This window comes from Carlito syrichta, unplaced genomic scaffold (genome assembly GCF_000164805.1).
Source record: "Carlito syrichta isolate Samal-C Ts95f unplaced genomic scaffold, Tarsius_syrichta-2.0.1 Scaffold143138, whole genome shotgun sequence".
Lineage (NCBI taxonomy): Eukaryota > Metazoa > Chordata > Mammalia > Primates > Tarsiidae > Carlito > Carlito syrichta.
Window position 1 is genome coordinate 164,105 of NW_007087234.1, and position 22,500 is coordinate 186,604.

A 22,500-nucleotide genomic window follows, 5' to 3' on the forward strand; every position below is an offset into this window, starting at 1 on the left:
CCTGTGAATCCAAACACACACCCCAGAACACGTCCGCACAGTCTGTCTTACGCTCCCCAAGCCCTTCTGGTCTTCCCAGTGCAAACATCTGGAACTACCCATGGACGCCCCCGTCACGACTTTACAAGCTCACACCTGCCCTTGCAGGCTGCCTGGAAGCACACCCACTGTGCACTCATCCCCACCAACACACGTGTGCACACCGCACCCCCCTGAGCACAGCAGGCTCACCCCCTGCCGCTGGTGCCACGGTCCACGCCGGCACACACTCCTCACACTTGCAGGAGCCACAGCCCACGTAGGGGTGCGGGGCCCAGAGGATGAGGCAGCCTCTCCCCCGCCTGCCACGCTCCCCCCACCCCAGCCCCAGCCCTGAGCTGCTGTCGGCCATCACACAGTAACCAGATGAGACAGGCAATTTATGACACCAGCTGTCTCTGTCAAAACCGGATCTCCCACACACACCAGGGGAAGCCAATTACCTCGAGCCTAGCCCTGCCAGAAGCCAGGTCTCACGAGGGAGACAGAGCTGGGGTGCGATCCGGCCGTCCCGGCTGGTGGGTGGCACCTGACAGGAGGATGCTGCCGCCCTCCTTCTAGTCTTTGGGAACCTGGCATCCTGTTCCCCTTGTGCCCCCGGGGAGGGCAGGGCCTGTCCCACTCTCTCTGTGGTTGCTCCTCTGGCCCGGCTCCCGGGCCTCGGAGCTGCAAGAGCGGTTTCAGGGTAGAGAACAGGTGGGCAGGGAGGCCTAGGAAACAGTGGTCCCGGGTCATCATGGCAACAAGACAGCCAGGAGCCCCCTCGCCCTTCTGTGGCCCGGCAGGCCGTCAGGTAGCAGCTTCCTCTCCACCTGCATGCTTCTCACCACTCCGTGGGCACCCCTGCCTTGGCCTCCCCCTGCTCTCCATGCCGTGTACCCCAAACTTAATCTGACTCTACCCCCTGGTCACTTCAGAACCAGACTCGGGTTCAAATCTCACCCCTTCCCCACCTCCCAGCAGCACAGGCTGGGCAAGGAGCACCCCTTGTCCGGCCACGGTGTCTGCATCTGTAAGAAAGGATGTTCATCTCTAAAAATAAAAAAAATTGGATGATGGGATGAGCGTCCCCAGACTCTGTGGCAGGGGTTGGGGACACAACACAGAGCAAAACGCAGGCCTACCTTCCTGGCTTCAGGTTCTTCTGGAGGAGCGGGAAGCTCGCATCTCAAATCCAGGGGTGAGCGCGCGTGAGCTCTGTCGATACACGAACTCACAGACACACGAACGGCTCGAGCCCTAGCCCTGGGGTGGGCTTGATCTTAGCCAACCTTTTATGAAGGCTCCTTGGCCTGGCGCCATCTTTGCGCCTGACTTTCTAAGTGGCTGGGTTGGGAACGGGTCCACGCGGGTGAACTGGGAGTCTGTCCCTGCATTCCCTGACTTGTTTATGCATTCAGCACACCCACGTGCTAGTCCCTGTGCCCGACTCCCGGGGTTGAGTAAGATGGGCAAGAGACTCCTAAGTGACAGTGGCATGGCAGAAGTTTCTAGATTTGCTCTTTGTCACCTTCCATAGTCTAGGACACCCATCAGCAGTGTCCACTTTCCTTCCCATCTCACAAGATGCTTTTGCACACATTTGCTTCTTTTCATATTTTTAACAACTCTGGGGCATAAGCTCAATGTCCCTGCTTGTACAGAGGAGGAAACTGAGGCTCAGAGACAATCGGTGACTTGCCTGAGAGCCCAAAGCCAGAGAGCGAACCCCCTGTAGCAGACCTGAGCCTCCTTCCAGCCCACGCTAGTCACTTGTGTTGTCCAGTTTACTCCCCTCTCCCCCAGCTGCCCTGTCAGACAGGCCTTGCCTTTGTCCATTTATAGCCAGGGAGCATGACTTGCCTGGGCTGGGACTTGAACCTGTGCCGGGCCGACACACACTCCCCTGGCCATCCACCCCTCCACACCTAAGCAGTTCATGAAAACCCTCATTGCAAAAACTCCCGCTCGCCGCCCGGACCCGGAGACCTCAGCTGCTGGGCTCCAGGAGAGCCAATTCCTGCCCGGCCAGAGGGGAGTTGGGGTAATGCAGGCAGGCAATTTAAACAGCTCCGGCAAAATATACCAGCAGTTTCCTCTCTGCCACTATTATACTTCCCAGCCGCGGCGGGATTGGCCTGTAAGTGGGATATCAGGTTTATTACAGCTATTTCCAACCTGTAATTGGTTTTGTGGAACACAAAGACAAGGAGGTTGGGTGGGTGGAGGAGGGGGATTTTTTACCCCCCTCTCTTTTTTCTTCTTCTTCGGATGACGGCACCCAGGGATGCTGGGAAAGCGGCTGAAGCTGGTGCCTTATTTGTTTCTCAGATTCAAAAGTCGGGCTGGTCAGTGGGCTCTTGCGCTGCTGGCTGGACTAAGCCCACTGGCTGCACTTGATAGCTCCCCTTGAAAAGTGACCCGGCCTGCCGCCAGATTTGCTGCAGGGCGCGGGGAGGCAGCTGGGGTCTGAGATGGGTCCCGCAGCCTCAGGGGCATGAGAAGCTGTGGTCTCTAGGGCTGGCTGTTCTAAATCAGAATATCCTGGGCAATCAAGGAAGACAGGCTCCTTAGAGGTCACCATGCTTCCATGGGACATATAGGGAAACTGAGGCCCAGAGAGGGGAACAGGGCAGAGACAACCTTTGGTACTTAGAACTCAGTTTCCTGCTTCTCAGAAACTTCCACACTGTGTAGGTGGTCATTGGGGGAATTCATGGTTGAGATGCTGTCAGGATGGGGAAGAAAATAGCCACCCATTTTTTTTTTTAGAGGAGTATCCTGCTCCAGGATCATGTAGCAGCATGATCATAGCTCACTGCAGCCTCAAACTCCTGGGCTTAAGCAATCCTCCCACGTCAGCCTCCCCAATAGCTCGGACTATATATGTGCACCACCATGCCCGGCTAATTAAAAAAAAAAAAAAAATTATCCAGGCTCGGTGGCTCAGCCTGCAATCCCACGCCTTTGGGAGGCTGAGGTGAGTGGATTGTCTGAGCCCGTGGGTTCAAGACCCGCCTGGGCAGCGAGACCTCATCTCTACAATAAATCAAAAAATCAGCTGGGCATGGTAGCACATGCCTGTAATTCTGGCCACTGGGAAGGCTGAGGCAGAAGGATCGCCAGAGCCCAGCAGTTTGAGGCTGTGGTGGCCGGGAGCAGCCACTGCACTCCAGTCTGGGCGACAGAGTGAGACTCCAACTCAAAGAAAAAAAAAATTGTGGAGACTATGTCTGCCTATGTTGCTCAGGATGGTCTCGAACTCCTAGCCTCAAGCAATCCTCCCATCTTGACCTCCCAAAATGCTGGGATTACAGGCATGAGCCACTGTCCACCCATTCTTCAGAACCTATTATGATCTATCACCATCCTCAAAGTCTGCCCACCCCAACAATCTCCCTGCTTTGGACATAAGTAAAATTAAATAATAGCTAGCATGCGTTAAACACTTTCTCTTACGGTGGCATGAGCTGACGTTTGCAAGCACCCCCTGGCACCTAGGAGGCACGCCATGAATGTGAACTGTTATGGTTCTGTCACTGTTTTCACCGCCTGTGCCAAGCAGTCCCCTGGGCTCTCTGAGCATTCACTCTTATGCACTGGATTCTCACTCAGGAGCCTTCAAGGTAGGGTCAGTCCTTCCTATTTCACAGATGAGGAAACTGAGGCACGGAGACCTCTCCAACATCACACAGCGATAAACTGAGTGCAGAGCTGAGATCTGAATCCAGAGCTGTGTGACCCCTGCATATTTCCCACACTCCGAACCCCCAGATAGATCTCCCACTCCCTCTTTTTGACTCGTCCATCCTGAGGGGTCAGCACCACCATTTGCTATGTGTGTGTGACCTTAGGCAGTGCACGTGCCTCCTTCTCGGCCTTGGTTCCTTCGTCTGCAAAATGGGGGCGATGACACGTCTCCTGGGGTAGTTCATTAATCCAGCAACCCTTCAAGTGCCAGATCCCTGCCCACCACAGCATCATAGTCGGCACCAGGACACTCAGCTCCTGGAGTTCACGGTCCTGAGAACCCAAGGACCCAGAGGACGTGAGGGCTGGGGGACACTGTCAGCCTGTGTGGATGCTGGTTAGTACGTGGTGCTTGAGTGTGGACATGTGCACAGCACAGCCTCTTCTGTCTGGTCTGGGTGTGACCTTTGCACGCTCAGGATGTTTTCCTGCAAGAAAAGCGTGATGCTGGGAGCTCTAAGTAAGAACATCCCATCAGGGATTGTCTGAGCCACCGTTCTAGCTGGGTTGGACTGCTCCTCCAGAAAGATCAGGGTGCGGCGGCAGGCTGTCCTGGGGCCAGCTTGTATTGTAAGGCAGCACGAGTGTTGCCCCTGCTCTTCATGCTGTTCCCAGTGCCTGACACATGGTAAGGACTCAACTCATTCATTCACTCAGATATTGATCGAGTGAGTACCACGTGCTGACCTCTGGAGACAGAGCAATGAACAGGACAGATAAAGATCCTGCCCTCAGGGCGCTTATATTCAAGGAGTAGCTCCCTTTCAAGGACCCATTTACTTGTTCAATAAAAATTTGGTTAATATGAGTGAATGCAATCATTTATTTCAGACCCGGCATGGTGGCTCATGCCTGTCATCCCAGCTCTTTGGGAGGCCGAGGTGAGAGGATCACTTGAGGCCAAGAGTTCAGAATCAGCCTGGGCAATGTTGTGAGAGCCCGTCTCTTCAAAAAAACTTAAATAATAATAAAAATAACTTATTTCAGAAGTACCTTTCTTTCGAGGAAGGGGAGGTCCACACGCCCTCAGGGCCAGCTCATACTGTCTGCCCCATCAGCTTTGTGGTTGTCCGTCTGTGCTGCCCTGGAGGTCCCTAGTCACCACAGCACCATGGGAGCCACTCACAGCCTCTGAGACCCACCCACCTCCAAGGACTTGCTCAGAGCATTCCTGTGTCTGTTTAGACTGTTATGATGACTCCTAGCAGGCTCCCAGGCCTGCCTCCCTTCCCAGCTCCTCTGAGAGGAGAGAGGTGCCCCAGCACCTCCCTGCTCCCTTCCTCCTGGGTCCAGGCCCTCTTCTTTTGTTTGCTGATGTCCTACATCCCCTGGCTTTTCAGAAAAAGGCTGTCTGCTCTCCAGCCCCAGCCCTAGAGGGTAGGAAGGAACACAGAACAAGAGGTGACCCAGAAAAGGGTCAGGACTTATGAAAATAGCCACCATTATTGAATGCTTCCCACTCACCAGGTACTCTTGACAAGCCTCATATCTCATTTAATCCTCATAAGGCGGTCTGTTGCATTATTCCCACGTCACAGAAGAGGAGACTAAGACAGGAGAGGTGAAATGACTTCTTCAAGAGCACAAAGTTAGCAAGAGAAGTCAAGAATTCAACTGGGATGGGGGAAATTGGTCTTGCTTCATGCTCAAAAGTCTCCCATAGTCAGGAAGGGCCAGCCTGGGATGTAGCACTCCCTGAAAAGGGCTCACCTCCTCTAGGAAGCCTTCCATGATCTTCCCTCACTCCAAAAAACTTCTTGTCTCCTGCACAAGCATCAGAGCATCGTTGGCTAACACTTGGCAAATACCTATCGCTGCAGCCATCCTCTTCCTGACTCTGGCCTCTCAGTCAACTGTGGGCCATCTACCTCCCCCACCAGACCAATGAGCTGTGATGGTGTCTGAATTCCTTTTTACTTCTCTCCCATGGGGCCTGGAACAGTGCTGCATGTCTCAGGCCTGGAAAAATATGTATGCGTTCATTCTGTGCTGCTGCAAAGGAATACCCGAGGCTGGGTGACTTATGGAAAAGAAGTTTATTTGGCTCATGATTCCACTTGGCACCAGCATCTGCTGGGCCTCTGGTGAGGCCTGGGGAAGCTTTAACTGGTGGCAGAAGACAGGGGGAGTGGGCGCGTCACACGGTAGAGAGGGGGGTGTCAGGCTCCTTTGAACAGCCAGATCTCGGTGAACTCCTGAAAATAGCCACCTCGGGAGGACACCAAGCCACACATGAGGAATCCCTCCACAGTCCAAACACCTCCCACTAGGCCCTGCCTCCTTTGCTAGGGGATGCGTTCCAGCACGACATTTGAAAGGGACAAGCATTCACACTCCATCAGAATGTTTCTAGAATCGAAGGGAAGGCGCCGGCCAGCACACCCACCATACCCACGCTAACCCCTCTCCTGCCCAGCCTGGGCCTCTACCCACCAGCCATGGTAGAAACCTTCCTTGTAGATAGCTACTCGCCCCCCCGGGACCTGGGAGGCCTGGACTCCCTTTTCCCGTCCCTTCCCCGAGGCTGAGAGAGGTCAGGATGGGGGCTGAGCGGCCTGGGGTGGGGGCCTGTCCTCCAGACCCCTCATCCTGGAGCTGAGATCCACCCGTGTCTCCGGCTGCCTGAGTCAGGTTCACAAAAGCATTATTTATTCCTCGGGCAGTCGGGGAGGCCCCAGACGCAGCCCTAGAGCAAAAGATGTAAATAAAACCAAAGGCAAACTAGGCTCGTCCTTGAAACTCCCCTGTCCCCCAGCCCGAAGCAGCGATTTACGACTCAGATAAGTCTTCGGCGCTTTATCTGGGGTGTGTGGGGATGTGTGTGGACGTGTGGGGTGTGGGTGTATTTTCCTAGTAATAAAACCCTCCGTCTCGGCGAATAAATTTGAAGAGACAGTTTTACCGACAGATTTTTTCTCTTTTGTGTAATAAAAAAAATGGAGTGAAATTTGAGATTGGGACGATAAGGGCTGCAGCATTTTAGGGGGAGATCAAAAGGCAGCACCTGATGGGAGGCGGGGCCCAGAGACAGGCTGCCCGTAAAGCGGGCAGGACACCTTCCACTTAGATGACTTTGGGAGAAGACTCCTCAAGCCTCCTAAGGAGACAGCCGATGGGGGCGGAAGGGGATGCCAAGGGGCATTCAGCCCACCACAGCCTTTTCCTAACCTGGAGGGAGCCAGAGACTGGCTGAGAACCCCCGTGGGGCCCCAGCAGAATCCCTTTGCTTCTCCAAGCCTCAGTTTCTTCATCTGCAAAATGGGAAAATTGTCGCCTATTCTGATCCTCCCCAGGGACACTGTGGGGTCACACGATGTGATGGGATTGAAGAAAGGCTTCTCAGCCTGGGACCTGTTGACACGTGGGGCCAGGTCATTCCCTGGGGACAGCTCTGGACATCGTAAAATGGTCAGCAGCTTCCCTGGCCTCTATGGGCTAGATGCCAGTATCCATCCCCCTCCCCTTCCCGCCAGGTGTGACATCCAGAGATGTCTCCTGAACTTGCCAAATGTCCTCCATGGGGAGGGCAGGTGACATCGACCCCCAGTTGACGGCCTTGGCTTAAAGGTACTTTGGCGGCCCTAAAAGGCCAGTGAGTGAGGAGGGGACGGGCAAGGCCAGTGAGTGAGGAGGGGCCTGTGGCAGGGAGCCCGGGATGGCCTTGGCCTCCACCTGTGCTGGGGTATTGAGAGGTGGGGTGAAAACTCTGACCCCTAGGGCAGTCGAGCCACCCACAGCCTCGTCCCACCCTGGAGCCCTAGCCAGGCCGGACATAGTCAGCTCAGGGCGTTCTGTGGGTCATGACTCGGGATGCCGAGTCAAGCCAGGGGTTTAGGGGCAGGTGTCACAGATTGATAGGAGAGCGGAGTCGGCCCGCCCCCTCCTCAGCTTCTAGCTGGTTCTCTGCCTCTTCCCTCTTCTTTCGTTTGCTCTCACAATCTTGTTTCAGAAGCCGGGCCTGGGGCTCAGAAGAGGCAGGTGAGGCGTGTGCTGCCTGCGCCCTACTGCACAGGTGCACACAATCAAAAAGCACCAAGCCCAGAGGGGGAACGAGGGACACAGATGCCCGTAGTCAGGCCCGAGGGTAGATGAGGGGCGTAGGCTTAGGGAGGGGCCAAGGAGAAACTGTGCAGTGGGAAGTCCCACCGCTGATCCCTCCGAGGGTCCCAGAGCTTGTGAAGGCCTTATCTGGTTTCTAACCATCCCCGGTACTGACAGGGGCCGCCTTACTCTTTCCAGAACTCGCAGTCTGTGGAGGGTGACCCATACAGATGTGGCCTGTGCCTGGCACACGGCTGGTGCTGAATACATGCTGGCCGATGGCACGCAGTCCGTGTCCCCTAAGCCGGAAGCAGCGCCACCTAGGCCAGCAGATGCAGTCGCGCCCACCTGGTGCAGATGTGCACAGAGGACCCAGCTGGGCCCTGGCTTGTCCTGCCAGGCAGGTCCGCGCTCCGGTCCCGCCTCTGCCTGGAGACAGCGCTTCCAGCAGTTCCCCTGCACCCCAGAGACACTGCCCCTCCCGGCCCTCCCCGCAGAGCCGCAGGGAGTTAATTCCACTTCTCCAGGCCCAGGCATGAGCCTCGGGTTGTAGGCCGTTAGCGCGGAGCCCAGCTGGGCGCGCGAGGCCGCGAGCGCCCGGTCTATAATAGAGTTGCTGAGACAAGCGGAAAACTGCAACCGAGTAAACAGATAAATAATTGAAACAGTGACAACACATACCTTGCTGCTCTGTGGAGTAACACTTTCATTAGCTGGAGGCCCCGGGCCTGGGGTGCGGTGGGGGAGGGAGCACGGGGCCCCTGGGTCCGCTCGTCATCACTGGGACGGCGAGACGCCCCCACACAGCCTTTGCCCTCCGACCCCGGCTTTGTCCTCGCCTCACCTGTTCCCGGGTGAAATGGGGTCTTCACGACTTCCCTTCATGACCCGTCCCCGGGGCAGCCCGAGGAGGGCGAGGGTCCCACACGATCCCGTCTGCACCCATGGGTCAGGGCCCCCTGTCTCTGGCCCTGCCCACTTCAGTTCTTCAATTCATCCCCACCTCCAGGCCACCTACTTGTGATAGAATCTGAACACGCCCCTTTGCCCTTGAGGTCCGCCATGATCTGGCCACATTTTTCTTCCTAGCGTCTCCTAATTCCATTTCCTTTCCAGGAAACCTGCCCTGAGCATGCACTGCTCATTTCTGCCACAGGGACTTTGTACCTGCTGTTCCTGCTGCCTGGAAAGCACTCCTACCCTTTGCCAGGCTGGCTCCCACACTTCCTTTAGGAGGCAACTAAAACATCACTTCCTTCAGGAAGCCCTCTGTGACTACTCCATCTCCAGAATGAGGCTGTCCCTTCTCTGGGCTCCCCTGTGATTCCCAGCCCTGGAGCTTTTATCTGAGATTCTTGCAATTTAGCTTGTTTGTCTCCACGTGAGACCTTTACCCCGTGACTGTCCCCTGGCCACCGGCTCCCCTGCCCCTCTAGTCTGCTCCCCCATGCCTTCTCTCCTCGGGCCAAGGAAGGCATCCGCATCAGGCTGTGACCCCGTGGCTGACTGTGAACGCACTCACACCCCCTGGTCCTGTCTGAGGCTCCCCAAGTCCTGCTGGTCACAGGGGCAGAATCGCCTGGTGCGCGGGAGAGCCAGCTCTGCTCCTTCCGGGCCGTAGGACCTCGGGAAGCCTCGGTTTACAGTCAGCAGAGTGGGGATGGCCGCCCCTCCTCAGGGAGGGCTCTGGGGATGACAGAGATGATCATGCAGCGGGCGGGGCCTCCCTGGGCTGCAGTGGGCGGGGGCTCCCGGTGTCCGGGGCTGGCCGGGCGCTCACCTGTGGCTGCCTCTGTGCTCTGTGGCAGGTGACGGACGGTGGCACCATCAAGCAGAAGATCTTCACCTTCGACGCCATGTTCTCCACCAACTACTCACACATGGAGAATTATCGCAAGAGGGAGGATCTGGTGTACCAGTCCACCGTGAGGTGAGGGGGCGGGCCAGTCCACTGTGAAGGGGGCCCAGGCAGGGAGAGGGGCTGGGGGGTGGAGGGCCTGTGTGCCAGTCCACCATGAGGGGAGGGCTGCCAGGAGGGGCACTCTCCGGCCCCTTCTTGTCAACCCCTCGGAGCTCCTGGGCTTGGACAGCAGAGCTGGGGGCTCTGCTTGTAGGGGTGGGATCCATCCCTGGAGGGAGGGTCGTCTCCTGGAGAGCAGAAGCTGGAAGGGTCCCCCCACCATCTGGCCCCCTCAGCCAGGTCCTTCCACAGTCCTCCAAGGTGGGCTTTCTAAGTCCCGTTTCCAGGCAAGGACACGGGGGCCCAGAGAGGGCGAGCAGTGTGCCTCGAGTCACACAGCCAGGAAAGACAGAGCTGGGAGGTGAAGCCCATGCAGCTCATCCTGCCGTCCGATTCCCTGTGGGCTCCGAGGCCATAAGGGCCCCACACACCTGGACTCCCAGGTCGGAAGTGGCAAGGAGGGGAGGGAGGCGTTCTCAAGCTCAGGGACACTTGCTATTTCTAGCCCTGCCCGTTTTCCAGAAGGCGGCAGAATCAAGCAATGAGATCCCATTCCAGGGCCTGCCTTTTCCTAGGTGTGTGGGTGCCCGTGGCTCCACCTCCCTCCCTCAGGCTCCCTAAAAGACTCCAATCCCACTTTATTCCTTTGGCCCTTAACACACGCTGGCCCTTCATCAGATCGGGCCTTTTTCCCTTTGGTCACCTGGCAAGCTCCTCATCAGCCCTCAGAACCCCACTCAAGCAGATCCCTCCGTAGGGCCCCTCACCCCAGCAGAACCACTCCCCCTGAGCTGGATGACTGCAACACCTCCTCAGAGGGGGTCCCCTGCACTCGTGAAGAGTCGCTTCACCCGGACACCGAATGGGCACCGCTTTGCACACACATTCCTTCACACGGCACAGCCAGAGGCGTTGCCTGGCACCCAACCGGAAAACGCTGTCTGCTCCCAAACTGGAGGAGGACCTGGCAGCGCTGGACACCCGGGGAGGTGCTGCTGGAGACACAGGCCCGTGGGCATGTGCCGTGGCACCACGCTCTGTGGCACTGTGGTCCGTGGGTGCCTTTCCGACTGTGAGCTTAGCGCCCACGTGCAAGTGGGAACATGCGGTGTTGGGTCTTCCGTTCCTGCATGACTTCACCTAGGATGTCGCTCTCCAACTCCATTGAGTTGCTGCAAAAGTCCCCGTGAGCGCCGGTGCCACGCTGTCTGTAGACTCTGCCCGGGAGGAGGCCGGGGCCAGGCTCCAGCACGGGAGGGCGGGAGGACGAGGCCTGTGCTCCCCCTTCATCGCTATCCACGGCCCTCCAGCCGGGGCCTGGTGCCCAGTGGGTGCACAGTGACACTTGCAAAATGAGTAGACGGTCCCGGCACACCCCCTGGTTCTTTGGGCTCAGTTTCCTCCTGGGTGAAGTTAGTAAATGGGACAAGAAGGCTGCAAAGGGCGCGTCTGTCCCTGCCCAGGGAATCCGGCCAGGTCCTCCCCCGCCTGCGTTTCCATACCCTCTTTCCGTTTTGATCCTCACAAGCCGCCTGGTGGGGAGTGGGCGTGCTTCCGGGGACATGCCAGGCCCTCCCCTGCTCTGGGCTCCGTGCCGGGGCCCCACTGTGGATGTGGGCTCGAAGGTGTATGTAGAGGTGAGTGCGTGGCCGCGCCAACGTCTGCATCCATCTAGATATGATGTCCCCAGTACCCACTTCTAAAATGGAACTGGGGCGCCTTAAAATATTAAAGCTCATCTAAGACAAACCAGTGACAATCAAGATGAAAAGGAGACCAAAACTCATTTTGGAGAAGAAAATAGCTCTTCTGGAAGCTACAGATGGTTTTGTACCAAGTGAGCGCCCAGATCATCCCCAAGATTCTCAGAAACTCCCCCTGGCCTGGTCGCCACAGTCCCTGAGAAGCCTCTCCCCAGCAGGTCACCCACTGCCAAAAACGTGACTCCTTGGCCCGAATTCCTGAGCCAAGAAGGAAACCTGGGACCACCCAGAGCATCCCTGAGCCCCAGGCTCTCCTGCTTCTTGGAGCATCAAGAGGACAGCTCTGGTTCGGGAAGACCTGGCTTCGAATCCCAGCTCGGCTACTGCCTACAGAGAGAACCTTAACCTGTCTCTCTGCCTGGGCTTCCTCACCTCACACGCAGGCTTAGCATGACTGGCCTTGTACAACTGTTGTGGAATTTGGGTGAAAATTGTTTGTTGCACTTCACGCGCTTTAGAGGTACCAATGGTTTTTGGTTACATGGCTGCATTGTAGAGTGGTGAGGAAGTCTGGGCTGTAAGTGACCCCCTGCTAGTACACACTGTACCTGATAGGTGATCTTTCTTCCCTGGGCCCTTCCGGCCTCCCCCTTCTGACTCTCCAGTGTCCACGATATCATTCTCCATGCCTCTTCAGACCGTTAGTTCCCACGTATGCGTGAGAACGTGCAGTGCTTGGTTTTCCGCTCCAGGCTTACTTCACTTAGAATGATGTTCTCCAATTCTGTGCAAGTTGCTGCAAAAGACATTATTTCATTCTTTTTTTATGGCTGAATAGCATTCCACGACATACATATATACTTCAAAGTGGTCTTGTGCTCCTTGAACGACAGCTGTGCTCCCGCCCTTTTCCATGACTTTCCTGCCTGTCACGTGGTGATGTTAACACTCATTCGATTCACGCCGTCTTTGGAGTGAATATCCTGCTACACATCGCGACCGTAATTGAATTCAACTTCGAAAAGGAATACAGAGATAACTTTTCTTAAAATGTGTACCCATTTTTTGACACCCCCCCCCCCGTGTACATACCACATTTGCATTATCTACTGATCATTGATGGGTGTTGATGAAGTTGATTCCACATCTTTGCGATTGTGAATTATGCGGCGATAAACATGCAGGTACAGGTGTCTCCTTTGCATAATGACCTCGGTTCCTTCAAGTAGATCCCAGGTAATGGGATTGCGGAGTCAAATGGTAGATCTGCTTTCAGTTGTTTGGGAAATCTCCATACGGATTTCCTTAGCAGTTGTAGTAATTTACATTTCTGCAAACAGGGTATAAGTGTTCCCTTTTCACCGCATCCACACCAGCATCTATTGTTTTTTGACTTTTTATGGTGGCTCTTCTGACTGGTATAAGGTGGCATCTCATTGTGGTTTTAATCTGCGTCTCCCTGATGTTGAGCTTTTTTTTTCGTGTTTGTTGGCCATTTGTTTGTCTTCTTTTGAGAGACATCTGTTCGTGTTGTTTGCCTGCTTTTTCATGGGGTTAGGTTTGTTTTGGGTTTTTTTTTTTTCCTGCTGATTTGTTTGACATTTTGGAGATTCTGAATATGAGATCTTTGTCGAATGCACGGTTTGCAAATGTCTTCTCCCATTCCGTAGGTTGCCCGTTTGCTTTGTTGATTATTTCTTTTGCTGTACAGAAGCTTTTTAGTTTAATTAAGTCTCTCGTGTGTTTATTTCTGTTTTTGTTGCTTGTGCTTTTGGGCTCTTAGCCATAAATTCTCTGCGAGGCCAGTGTTCAGAAGACTTTTTCCTAGGTTTTCTTCCGGGATGTTTATGGTTTCAGGTCTGACATTTAAGTCTTTAATCCACCTTAAGTTAATTTTTATGTATAATGAGAAGTAGGGATCAAGTTTCACTCCTCTGCATGTGGCAATCCAATTTTCCCAGTCCTGTTTTGTTGAATGTGGTGTCCTGTCCCCAGTATATGTTTTTGTCTGTTTTGTCAAAGGACAATCGGTTTTAGGTATTTGGGTTTATTTCTGAGTTCTCTATTCTATTCCATGGGTCCATGTGTCTGCTCCTGTTCCAGTACCATGCTGTTTTGGTTACTACAGCCTTGTATTATAATTTGAAATTGGGTCATGTGGTGCCTCCAGTTTTGCTCTTTTTGCTTAGGATTGCTTTGGCTATTTGGGCTCTTTTTTGGTTCCATACGAATTTTAGGATTTTTTTTTCTAATTCGGTGAGAAACGGCATTGGTAGCTTGATAGGGATTGTTTTCTGAATCTATAGATTACTTTGGGTAGTCTGGTCATTTTAGCAATGCTGATTCTTCCAATCCACGAGCATGGGATGTTTCTCCACTTCTGTTCAAAGGCCCGATTTCAAATCCTGCCTCTTCCACCTCCTTGCGTTAGTTAGTGAACTCTTGGGTTGAGTTTCCTGACCTCCAAAGGAGATGACAACAGCAAAAGGCTCCTGAGGGTCCGATGAGGGAATTCGGGTGAAGCACCTGTGTGTGGTCACCATGTTTGCTGTCACTGCCTAGAACAACCTTTGGTCCCCCACCATAAAACAAACTCACTTTTTTACAAATCTCATAAAGCCTCCTTTTACCTTTTTGTTTCGTCGCAAACAACCCCATGAATGCAGAAAGGTGTTGTTATTATTATTTTCTCTAGCCCTGATTTTATTTTAGGAGGCGTCACAGTTCAGCAAGGCCAAGGGACCCGACCAGACCCCAGACCGTCTCCTTCTACCTCTCCACCATGCTGCCTCCCTTGTACCGTTGAGGACACTGAAGCCCTGAGAGGGAATGAGACTTGCCCAAGGTGATACAGCGACACTGACCTAAGCACTCGGGACTCGTGGCCAGTGCTCTTTACTTCCCCATGCAGGAGCCAGGTCTCCCCAGCGTTCTCCTTGAGCTTTGGTTACAGTGGTGGTCGCCCAGGCAGAGAGCACTCCAGAGAGCTGAGCCGTCCTGTTGGGTGAACACCAAGGGCAAAGGATGGAAGGAGCAGACACGTTGGGATCTAAAGGGATCAGGGAGGGTTGCCGGAGCTCCCAACCCGCCTACTGGGGGAAGCTGCGTGGCCCCATTAGGGCCTGCAGTGGGGTGCAGGACTCCGCATTTACATATAAATGAAGTTATTTACAAATTAATGCATCTCAACAAGAGAGTCCCGGCTCCACAGCTGTCTGAGCTGCTTTCTCTTCAGCTGGGAAAGTGGGGAGAGAATGAGGCTGAGATTACCAAGAATTGGTGGTGAAATTTCCCGGGTGACAGAAAGGAGCCCTGGGGACTCCGAGAGCGTTCTCTCCTGCTGGTGGGGCCCCAGAGGGGTGGAAGGTGCAGGGATGATGACCCAGCTGCATGACCTTGGGTAGGTCCCTGCCCCTCTGGGCTTCCCGGAGGCCCATCTATTAAACACCTTTCTAGTTCTGAGCCTCAGGACCCAGAACTCCCAGGTTGGAATTGACACGTGTTCTTTCAAAGGATATTTATACATATATATTTTTAGTTGGTTCTGTCGCCCAGGCTGGAGCGCAGTTGGTATGCTCATGGCCACCGCAGCCTCCACCTACTGGGCTCCGGCGATCCTTCCGCCTCAGCCTTCCAAGTAGCTGGAACTATGGGCACACACCACCACACCCGGCTAATTTTTGGATTTACTGTAGAGACGAGGTCTTGCCAAGTTGCCCAGGCTGGTCTCAAACCTGTGGACTCGGGCAATCCTCTCACCTCAGCCTCTCTAAGTGCTGGGATTATAGGCATGAGCCACCGTGCCCGGCCTTCAAATCACCTGCTGGAGTTGTGGCGGGGCTGAGCAGTCTAGTGGGGGAGACAGACAAGACAGAATTCACTCATCATCCCATGGTCCACCACGGTGTGACTTCGAATGGCGACCCTGAGATGAAAGGGCGGTGGGGGCAGTGTTGGGAAGACAGGGACGTGGGTGCCGTCCAGCTGAAGGGTTCAGGTCTGGCCTCCAGGAAAGTGGCACTCTGGCGGAGACCTGGGAGCCGGGAGGGAGCCGTCCATGGTAGGGAGGAGGCAGGTGTGGCAAACGGTCATCCTGCCTTGACCACAGCTTCTGACCCCTTATTTATCTGGTGAGACCAGTGTCCCTGGCTCTCTGCGGGGTCCTCTCAGGGCCACTTGGCTTGCACACTGGGTAGATGGGGGAGGGCCTAGCAAGGGATGTCCCCTGGGACCCGTGACCGATGGGATGTGTCGGGTGAACCTCCAGGCCCTGGACCCTCCCATGGGACAACTGGGATGAGTATTCTCCCAGCGTTTGGGATCGGGGCTCAGCCCCCAGGATAAGCTCTGTGATGCCCCTGCATGGGCTTCTTCCGGCTCATTCTCCCTTCCCACTCATTCTTCTGGCTTCCGGGGACCCTCTCACCTCCACCCCTCGCCCCCACATCCTTGTCTTGGGACCTGCTTCCTGGGGTCACCTGAGGTGGAGAGTGGACATGATCTGGGTGCCCGTGCCCCTGCTGGCCTCCCGTACATCTGTCGTCCCTCATACCCACCCTCTGACCCCCTCCCCTGCCTGGTCCCCTGCCTGGGCCAGGCACAGGCCCGGGCAGACCCCAGATGTCCCCACCGGGAGAAGGCTGGTGGTGGGTGAAATGCTTTCTCCCCTGTGGAAGGAGGAAAGGTCTTTTCCTTCTGCCCTTCCAGGTTCCTGGCTGGGGCCCCTGTAAGGAAAGATGGATTAACCAGGGACAAGCGTGCACATGCAGTGCACATAAGTTTTACGTGGCGTGGAGGCCTGTGGGAGGAAAGGGGAACCAAAGGGGTGGTGGAAACCGGGTGCTGTTCTTCTCAGTTTGATGAGGAGTGGGGAGCCGTGGGCCTGCCCGCACGCTGCTATTCCCCTAGGCGTCACAGTCCCTGCATCTCTAAGGATGCTGCCTTGCTCCAGGCTCAGGGAGGGCACCCGTCACATGACCTGCTTCATGGGATGGTCAGAGAGTCCTTCCCAAAGCTGCTGTTGCTCAAATTCCTTCAGCTTATAATGTCCTCATCCAAAATAAAAAAATACAAATATTGCTCATGCCAAGGCACCATTTTAGGGAGCGTGTCCCGAACCTCCTCGCTTGCAGACTTGGCCACCCCGCATGGCAGCGGTGGCCTCCTTGGAGGCCTGGAGAGCCACAGTGGGCCTCAGTCACCCCTCCTGCACACACACACGGTGCCTCAGCAGACCCCCCATTCCACGCGATCTGCTCAGGACACACATGACGAGGAACCCGGGCAGACTCTCCTGGTCCTAGCTCACTGTGAGGGAAATCTAGCCTGGGGGGGTAAGTGCACTCCCCCATCTGCCAACAGTGTTCTCCTCATCCTGTCAGCTTAAGTGCTGCTTCCTCCAGGAAGCCAGTCCTGACTGCTCAGGCTCACTGCCTCAAGCTGTGTCTTCAAAGTCTGAAAGCCCCATGAGGACAGGGACTGGGTCTGATGCTTTCACCCCCATCCCTGCAGACCCCCCGTACCGCACCCCCGCCCCAGCCCGTGGGGGATTTGTAAGTGTCTGCGGGGTGAATTCGTTGGTGTGGACACGGTGGTGGGGGGCTTTCAACGCCTTGCTCACTGCTGCTGTATGAAAGACACCTTAGGAAGGAGCCGCCGAGGCCCCCTGCCCTCCTCCCATACTTGCATCATTCATTCATCATAAAGGAGTCAATGGCTAGTGTCAGGGACAGTGATGAGAGCAAGATGGTGGAGGAGATGTTATCAGACCTGGTATGGCGGGTGGGAGAGAGACTAGGAAAATATGTTTGGAGGCCAGGCTCCGTGGCTGTCATCCCAGCCTGTCATCCCAGCACTCTGGGAGGCCAAGGCGAGTGGATGGCCTGAGCCTGTGGTTCGAGACCAGCCTGGGCAACTTGAGGCCTCATCTCTACAATAAATCAAAAATTAGCCGGGCGTGGTAGCACACGCCTGTAGTTCCAGCTACTTGGAAGGCTGAGGTAGAAGAACCGCCAGAGCCCAGCAGGGCGAGGTTGTGGTGGCCGACAGCGGCCACTGCACTCCAGTCTGGGCGACAGAGTGAGACTCCAACTCAAAAAGAAAATATGTTTAGAATAATAGGAGAGAATGGCCGTAAGGCGTGATGAGGATGGTGAAAGGAATGCAGTGTGGCAGGCCCCTAGCATCCGCAGGGGGTGGGCTCCAGGACCCCCACACCAAAACCCACGATGCTGTCGTCCCCGATATAAACTGGTGCAGTATTTACATGTAATTTACTTTAAATTGTCTCTAGACAATTGCTTATAACACCCGATACAATGCCAATACTCTGTAAATAGTTGTTATGCTGTATTGTTTTTTATTTGTATCATTTTAATCATCATATTGTTACTTTTTTTTTCTCCAAATATTTTGATCTGCGGTTGGTTGAATCCATGGAACTGGAGCCCACGGATGTGGAGGGCGACCGTTGTGTGAAGGGGAGGTTGAGGGTCGTGGAGTCGGGAAGCTAGAAGGTAACATCCCAGTGAGATTCAGAGTGTAAAAAGGAGCCAGCTGCAGGCTTGGTGGCAGGAAGGGCGTTCCAGGTCGAGGGAGTGGCAAGTGCAAAGGCCCTGAAGTGAGAAGGAGCTTGGCGTGATCTGGGAGCCGCCAGCGGCCCGGCAAGGACAGGCAGGGAACTCGGAGACTCAATGGCCTTCTCAGCCCCAGAAGCCACAGAAAGCAAGGGTGCATAGCGATGCACTGTGGGTGAAGCCTCCCTGGTCACTGAGCAGAGAGGATGGGGCCAGGCCCTCCACGGAAGAGCCTGGGACCGATCTCCACATCCCATGAAGAGGCGCCATTCCCCCCCAAAGCCACATGTGGTGGGAAAGTGCTGGATGGGGCATGGCCGGGCCTGCATGGACAGAGGGCGTCATGGCTCGCCAGCACCTTCCTGTTCATATTTATGGGGGGAAGGGGGTGCGGGAGAGATCGAGTGATGAAGAGAGAAACCGAGGGCCGAGGATGCTGAAAGGAATGCCGCTTCCTTTATGGCTTTGTGACACGTCAGTTCATTGCACACTCTCCGGTGCACAGGGGGCGTGTGAGGTGTGCGAGGCCTGAGCCGTGGGTGCAAGGTGGCTGTGCAGCTCCTCCCAGGCCGGGTTTTATCTTTTTCATCCCAGGAACCCGGAACCCACTTGGCATTTAGAGAGGAACAATAAATATTTGTGGACTGAAAGGAGAGAAAGGGGAGATAAAACATGAAGATAAATAGCTAACAATTCAAGTAATAAAGTGATGGCTGTCACGGGAAGCCTCGGACATAATGCGATGATGAATCAGGGTTGCCGGGGAGGCCGTGGCGGAGGTGGCCAAGTGGCCTCTAGACAAAGAGAAACCGGTGCAGATGCCCGAGGCAAGGGACACCGCGTGTGCCCAGCGCCCAGGCCCCCTCTGGGGGAGAAGACGGTGGCTTCCAAGCAGGAGCCCTCTAGAATCTGTCTCGATGGAAAACAAATGGGTTTGATTTCTAAACAGGCACAGTCACTGTTTGGTGCAAAGAGCACAGGGCTCGCTTCCCTTTGGAGAGTTCAAGTTTCTTCTGCCATCTTGTCTACTCACCTGCAGCCCAAACTCACGCTTCACGGTGGGAACAGAGAAGAGTGCCACCCGGCCCTCGGGGATTTGAGGGTCTGAATCCCACAGCTCCCCTCGCCCCTCTGCCTGTTATCAGGAGCCACAGATCTTTTTAAAATCAAAATACCATAAGCCTAACACCTGAGAGGGTCATTCCTTCATTCATTCATTGCTGGCACCTGAAATGGTCATTCATTCATTCATTGCTGGCACCTGAAATATTCGTTCGTGTGTTCATGCGTTTGACCACCCAGCAAACACGCGTTGAATGCCCATCAGGTGCTGGGCAGGTGCCGGACACCGGGCAGACGTCAACAAACACAGGCCCTGCCCTTAGGGAACGAGCGGTCCATAAACCCCTTCCCCTCTCTCCCACCCAGAAGTCATCCAGGGATGTGAGTGAACGATAGGAATAACCCAAGCCCTTCTCAGCACTTTATTTCTAAGAGATGATACCTCTGGGTCGCCTGGGAATCGAAAAGCCCCAGGCTTCAGCCCCAGCAGGAGGCAGGACACCAGCTCAAACCCGGGGATTCTTTGAGCAGAGAGGACTGCAATTCTCCTCCCAGCCACTCGGGGCATTCTCAGTGGCGCGTGGTACCTGGGCCACAAGCCACCCAGGGGTCGTGTCCACACCGCAGGCCAGTCCACCCACCATTTGCATCAGGATTGCCTTGGAGGTGGCTTTCAAATACCGATTCCTGGGCCCCGCCAAGGCAGAATGTGATGCGATTCCAGCCTGGAGCCGGGGGCCTGGGGAATTGGGAATCTGTGTTTCTAAAGTCTCTGAGGTTAAAATATCAGCAGTGAGCGTTGGAAAGCTCGGCTCCACACAACGCCGTCCACCTGCTTTTAAGTGCAGACTGGGCCAAAGGGTTCCACAGCAACTCCAAGGCACAGACGGTTCGAGCCGTCCAAGGACAGGCAGTTGTCTGTCCTAAGACCCCTACAGCCAGACCCCTTTGGTCTGAAGATGACGGAAGAGCGGGTGACCTCAGAGCCCGTTCCCTGAGGCCCGAGCGACCTCACAGACACTGACCAGTTCCAGAACCTGGGCAGCCACCACGAGTCACCAGCTAGCAGTCACAGCGGCTCGTGCCCCGTGCCAGGCCCTGGGCGGAGCCTCTCAGGACGTGAGGCCTTGCCTGCAGGGCGGGGAGGGCCAGGCGCAAAGGCTCTTTCTCCAGCTCCTGGCCGGGGCACTTTCCCCAGGGGTGGCGTGTGCCCGCGCTTTCCAGCCAGAAACCCCCCTCGGACACAGTCCCAGGCCTCCCCCGGCCGGAGTGCTGCTTAGGGGAGGGGCCACCCCCGTGTCAGCCCTGAAGCCACGTTCTGCCCACCACGCCAGAATCCACCATCAGCCTTCCTCTGGGGTCCTGTCTCTCGGGCCAGGACCCTGTCTTCGTCATCTCTGAGTCCCCAGTCCCCAGCCCAGGGCCTGGGATCGACGCCCAGGGCCTCAGGAAGGGTTTGTTGAATCAGTTTGTTGAATGCTGGGTTACATTCAAATGTGGAATTATCATTTCAAGCAGTCAGCAGAACTCTTTCCCTTCATCTGGCTTAACCTGCGGAGCGCAGATCTCCGCAGGATTCAGACTCACTGAATCCTGTAGTATAGAGGATGGCATGGAAGGACAGAGAGGTGTGGTTACTTGTCCCGGGTCACACAGCGTGTGCAGTGTGAAGCCTGGGTTGACACCCCAGCCGTGGCCCTCCATGGGCCCCTAGAACCATGTCCACTTATTGGGTCCTTGGTCCATAGGGGGCAAGTCTTCCAACAACAGAAATGGAGGGTCCAGTCTGTGCCGGGACGGGGTCAGAGCCAGGCGTTGAAGACTTGGGTCTCATGGTGGGGGAGACTGGCGTGTGACCTTGTCTCCCCACCGCTACACACATGCATGTGCGTACACACACACACACACACACACACACACACACAGGGATCTGGCCCGCAGTGCTTGATGCCTTCACATGGGAAGCTGCCAGCCTCGGTCACCACCGTGAAGACCGGGCAGGTCCAGGCCCTGGACGCCACGGCCAAGGAGAGCGGGTGGTGTCCCCTGCTGGCCCTGGGAGGGGGACTCGGTGTCCTGCGTCTCTGCCACCTGCTGGCAGTGTCAATTCCATCCACTTGCGAGACATCTGTTCACTGGAGCGCGCTTCGGTTGCTGGGCCTCGGTCACCGCCCTGTCTCCCCACGCCCGTCCTCCCGCCCGGCTGCGTCCTCACTCCCCCTCCCGGCATTGCTCTCAGACCCCATGTCCCGGCCTCTCCTCCAGGGCACACCTGCCCTTCCCTGCCTTTTCCAAGCCCAGTCGTGCACCAGGCCCAGCAGCCGCCCTGACCCTCTCCCGGAGGCAGAATCGATCCTGTCCGCCGTGCCGAGGGCACTCTGCGTCCCACTTGAGCCCCTCAGGCTGGGCTGCAGCTGTCCGCCGGCCCTCACCGAGGCTGTGAGCAGCCCAGGCCGGGCCGACAGCTCTCCGGGGCCCAGTGCCACGAGGGAACAGGGACTAGCCGTCCACAGGGGATGGTGCCGCCTCTCCAGGCCCCGGCCCTGCCAGTAAAAGGGGGTGCTTTCCTTGTGTTCCTCCACCCTCAGTCTTTGATTTCCCCTGGCGTTCTTACCCCCATGCCCCGCTCCCGTCCGGGCGCGACGTCTTCCGCTCTGCACACACAGCAGGCAGGGTGCCTTCCCCTGGCGCAGTCCTGCACCTCGGCTCAGAGCTTGTCCATGACCCAGAATCCTCCCTGCAGCACCGACCCTGCATCTAGCCCCGGGGTCTTCAAGGAGGGCCGTGCTTCCAATATGGGGGCAGGTTGTGTGCTTCTTGGTTGCATCTTGGGCTAGAGGAGGCCGTTGAGGCAGGGAACGGAGGTGAGCCTTGCTGAGTCCACAGCGGCCACACGCAGCCGCCTCCACCCACCCAGCACATCCTCTATTCGCCCCCAGGGAGGCCTCTGGGACTCCCAAAATGCACCCTTCCCTCACCAGCCTAGCTCCCGGGGAGGGAAGAGCTTGCACAGCTGTCTGCTGCCCTCTGGTGATGCACTGGGGTATTGCAACTGGGGGGGTCTTTTGTCTGGGGCCCCTATCACCAAGTGGGTCTTTCCTCTTAAGGGTAGGGACCCGCCGCTCCCCATCTCTAGGTCATCGGTGCCCAGCACCGGGTCTCAGCAGAGGCGTGCTCTATTCGTGAGCCGACAGGCTATCCAAATGTGGAACCATCCTCTGAAGCCGTCCGCAAGACGCCCGTGCACGGCCCCCGACATCCCTGCAGCCATCCTGCGCTGCACCGACCTCAGAGCCTACTGCTGGGGCCCGGCTGAGCCCAGAGAAGGGAGCGGCTTGCCCAAGAGCTGGGAGAGCTTCCCTCTGCGGCAGAGCCTTCCTCCCCGGCAGCC

The 22,500-nt window shown here is 56.0% G+C and overlaps 1 protein-coding gene across 1 annotated transcript in view; it reads left to right on the forward strand.

Annotated features, from left to right (window-relative positions):
* The window catches only part of LOC103251589 (immunoglobulin superfamily member 21), a gene marked incomplete at both ends in the record, with an annotated part of 107,149 nt that overhangs the window by 54,764 nt on the left and 29,885 nt on the right, over nt 1-22,500 (forward strand). Inside the window, one exon of the mRNA XM_021708624.1 lies at nt 9,618-9,739. Within this exon, the coding sequence (XP_021564299.1) occupies nt 9,618-9,739 (122 nt within the window). The remainder of the gene's footprint in view (nt 1-9,617; nt 9,740-22,500) is intronic.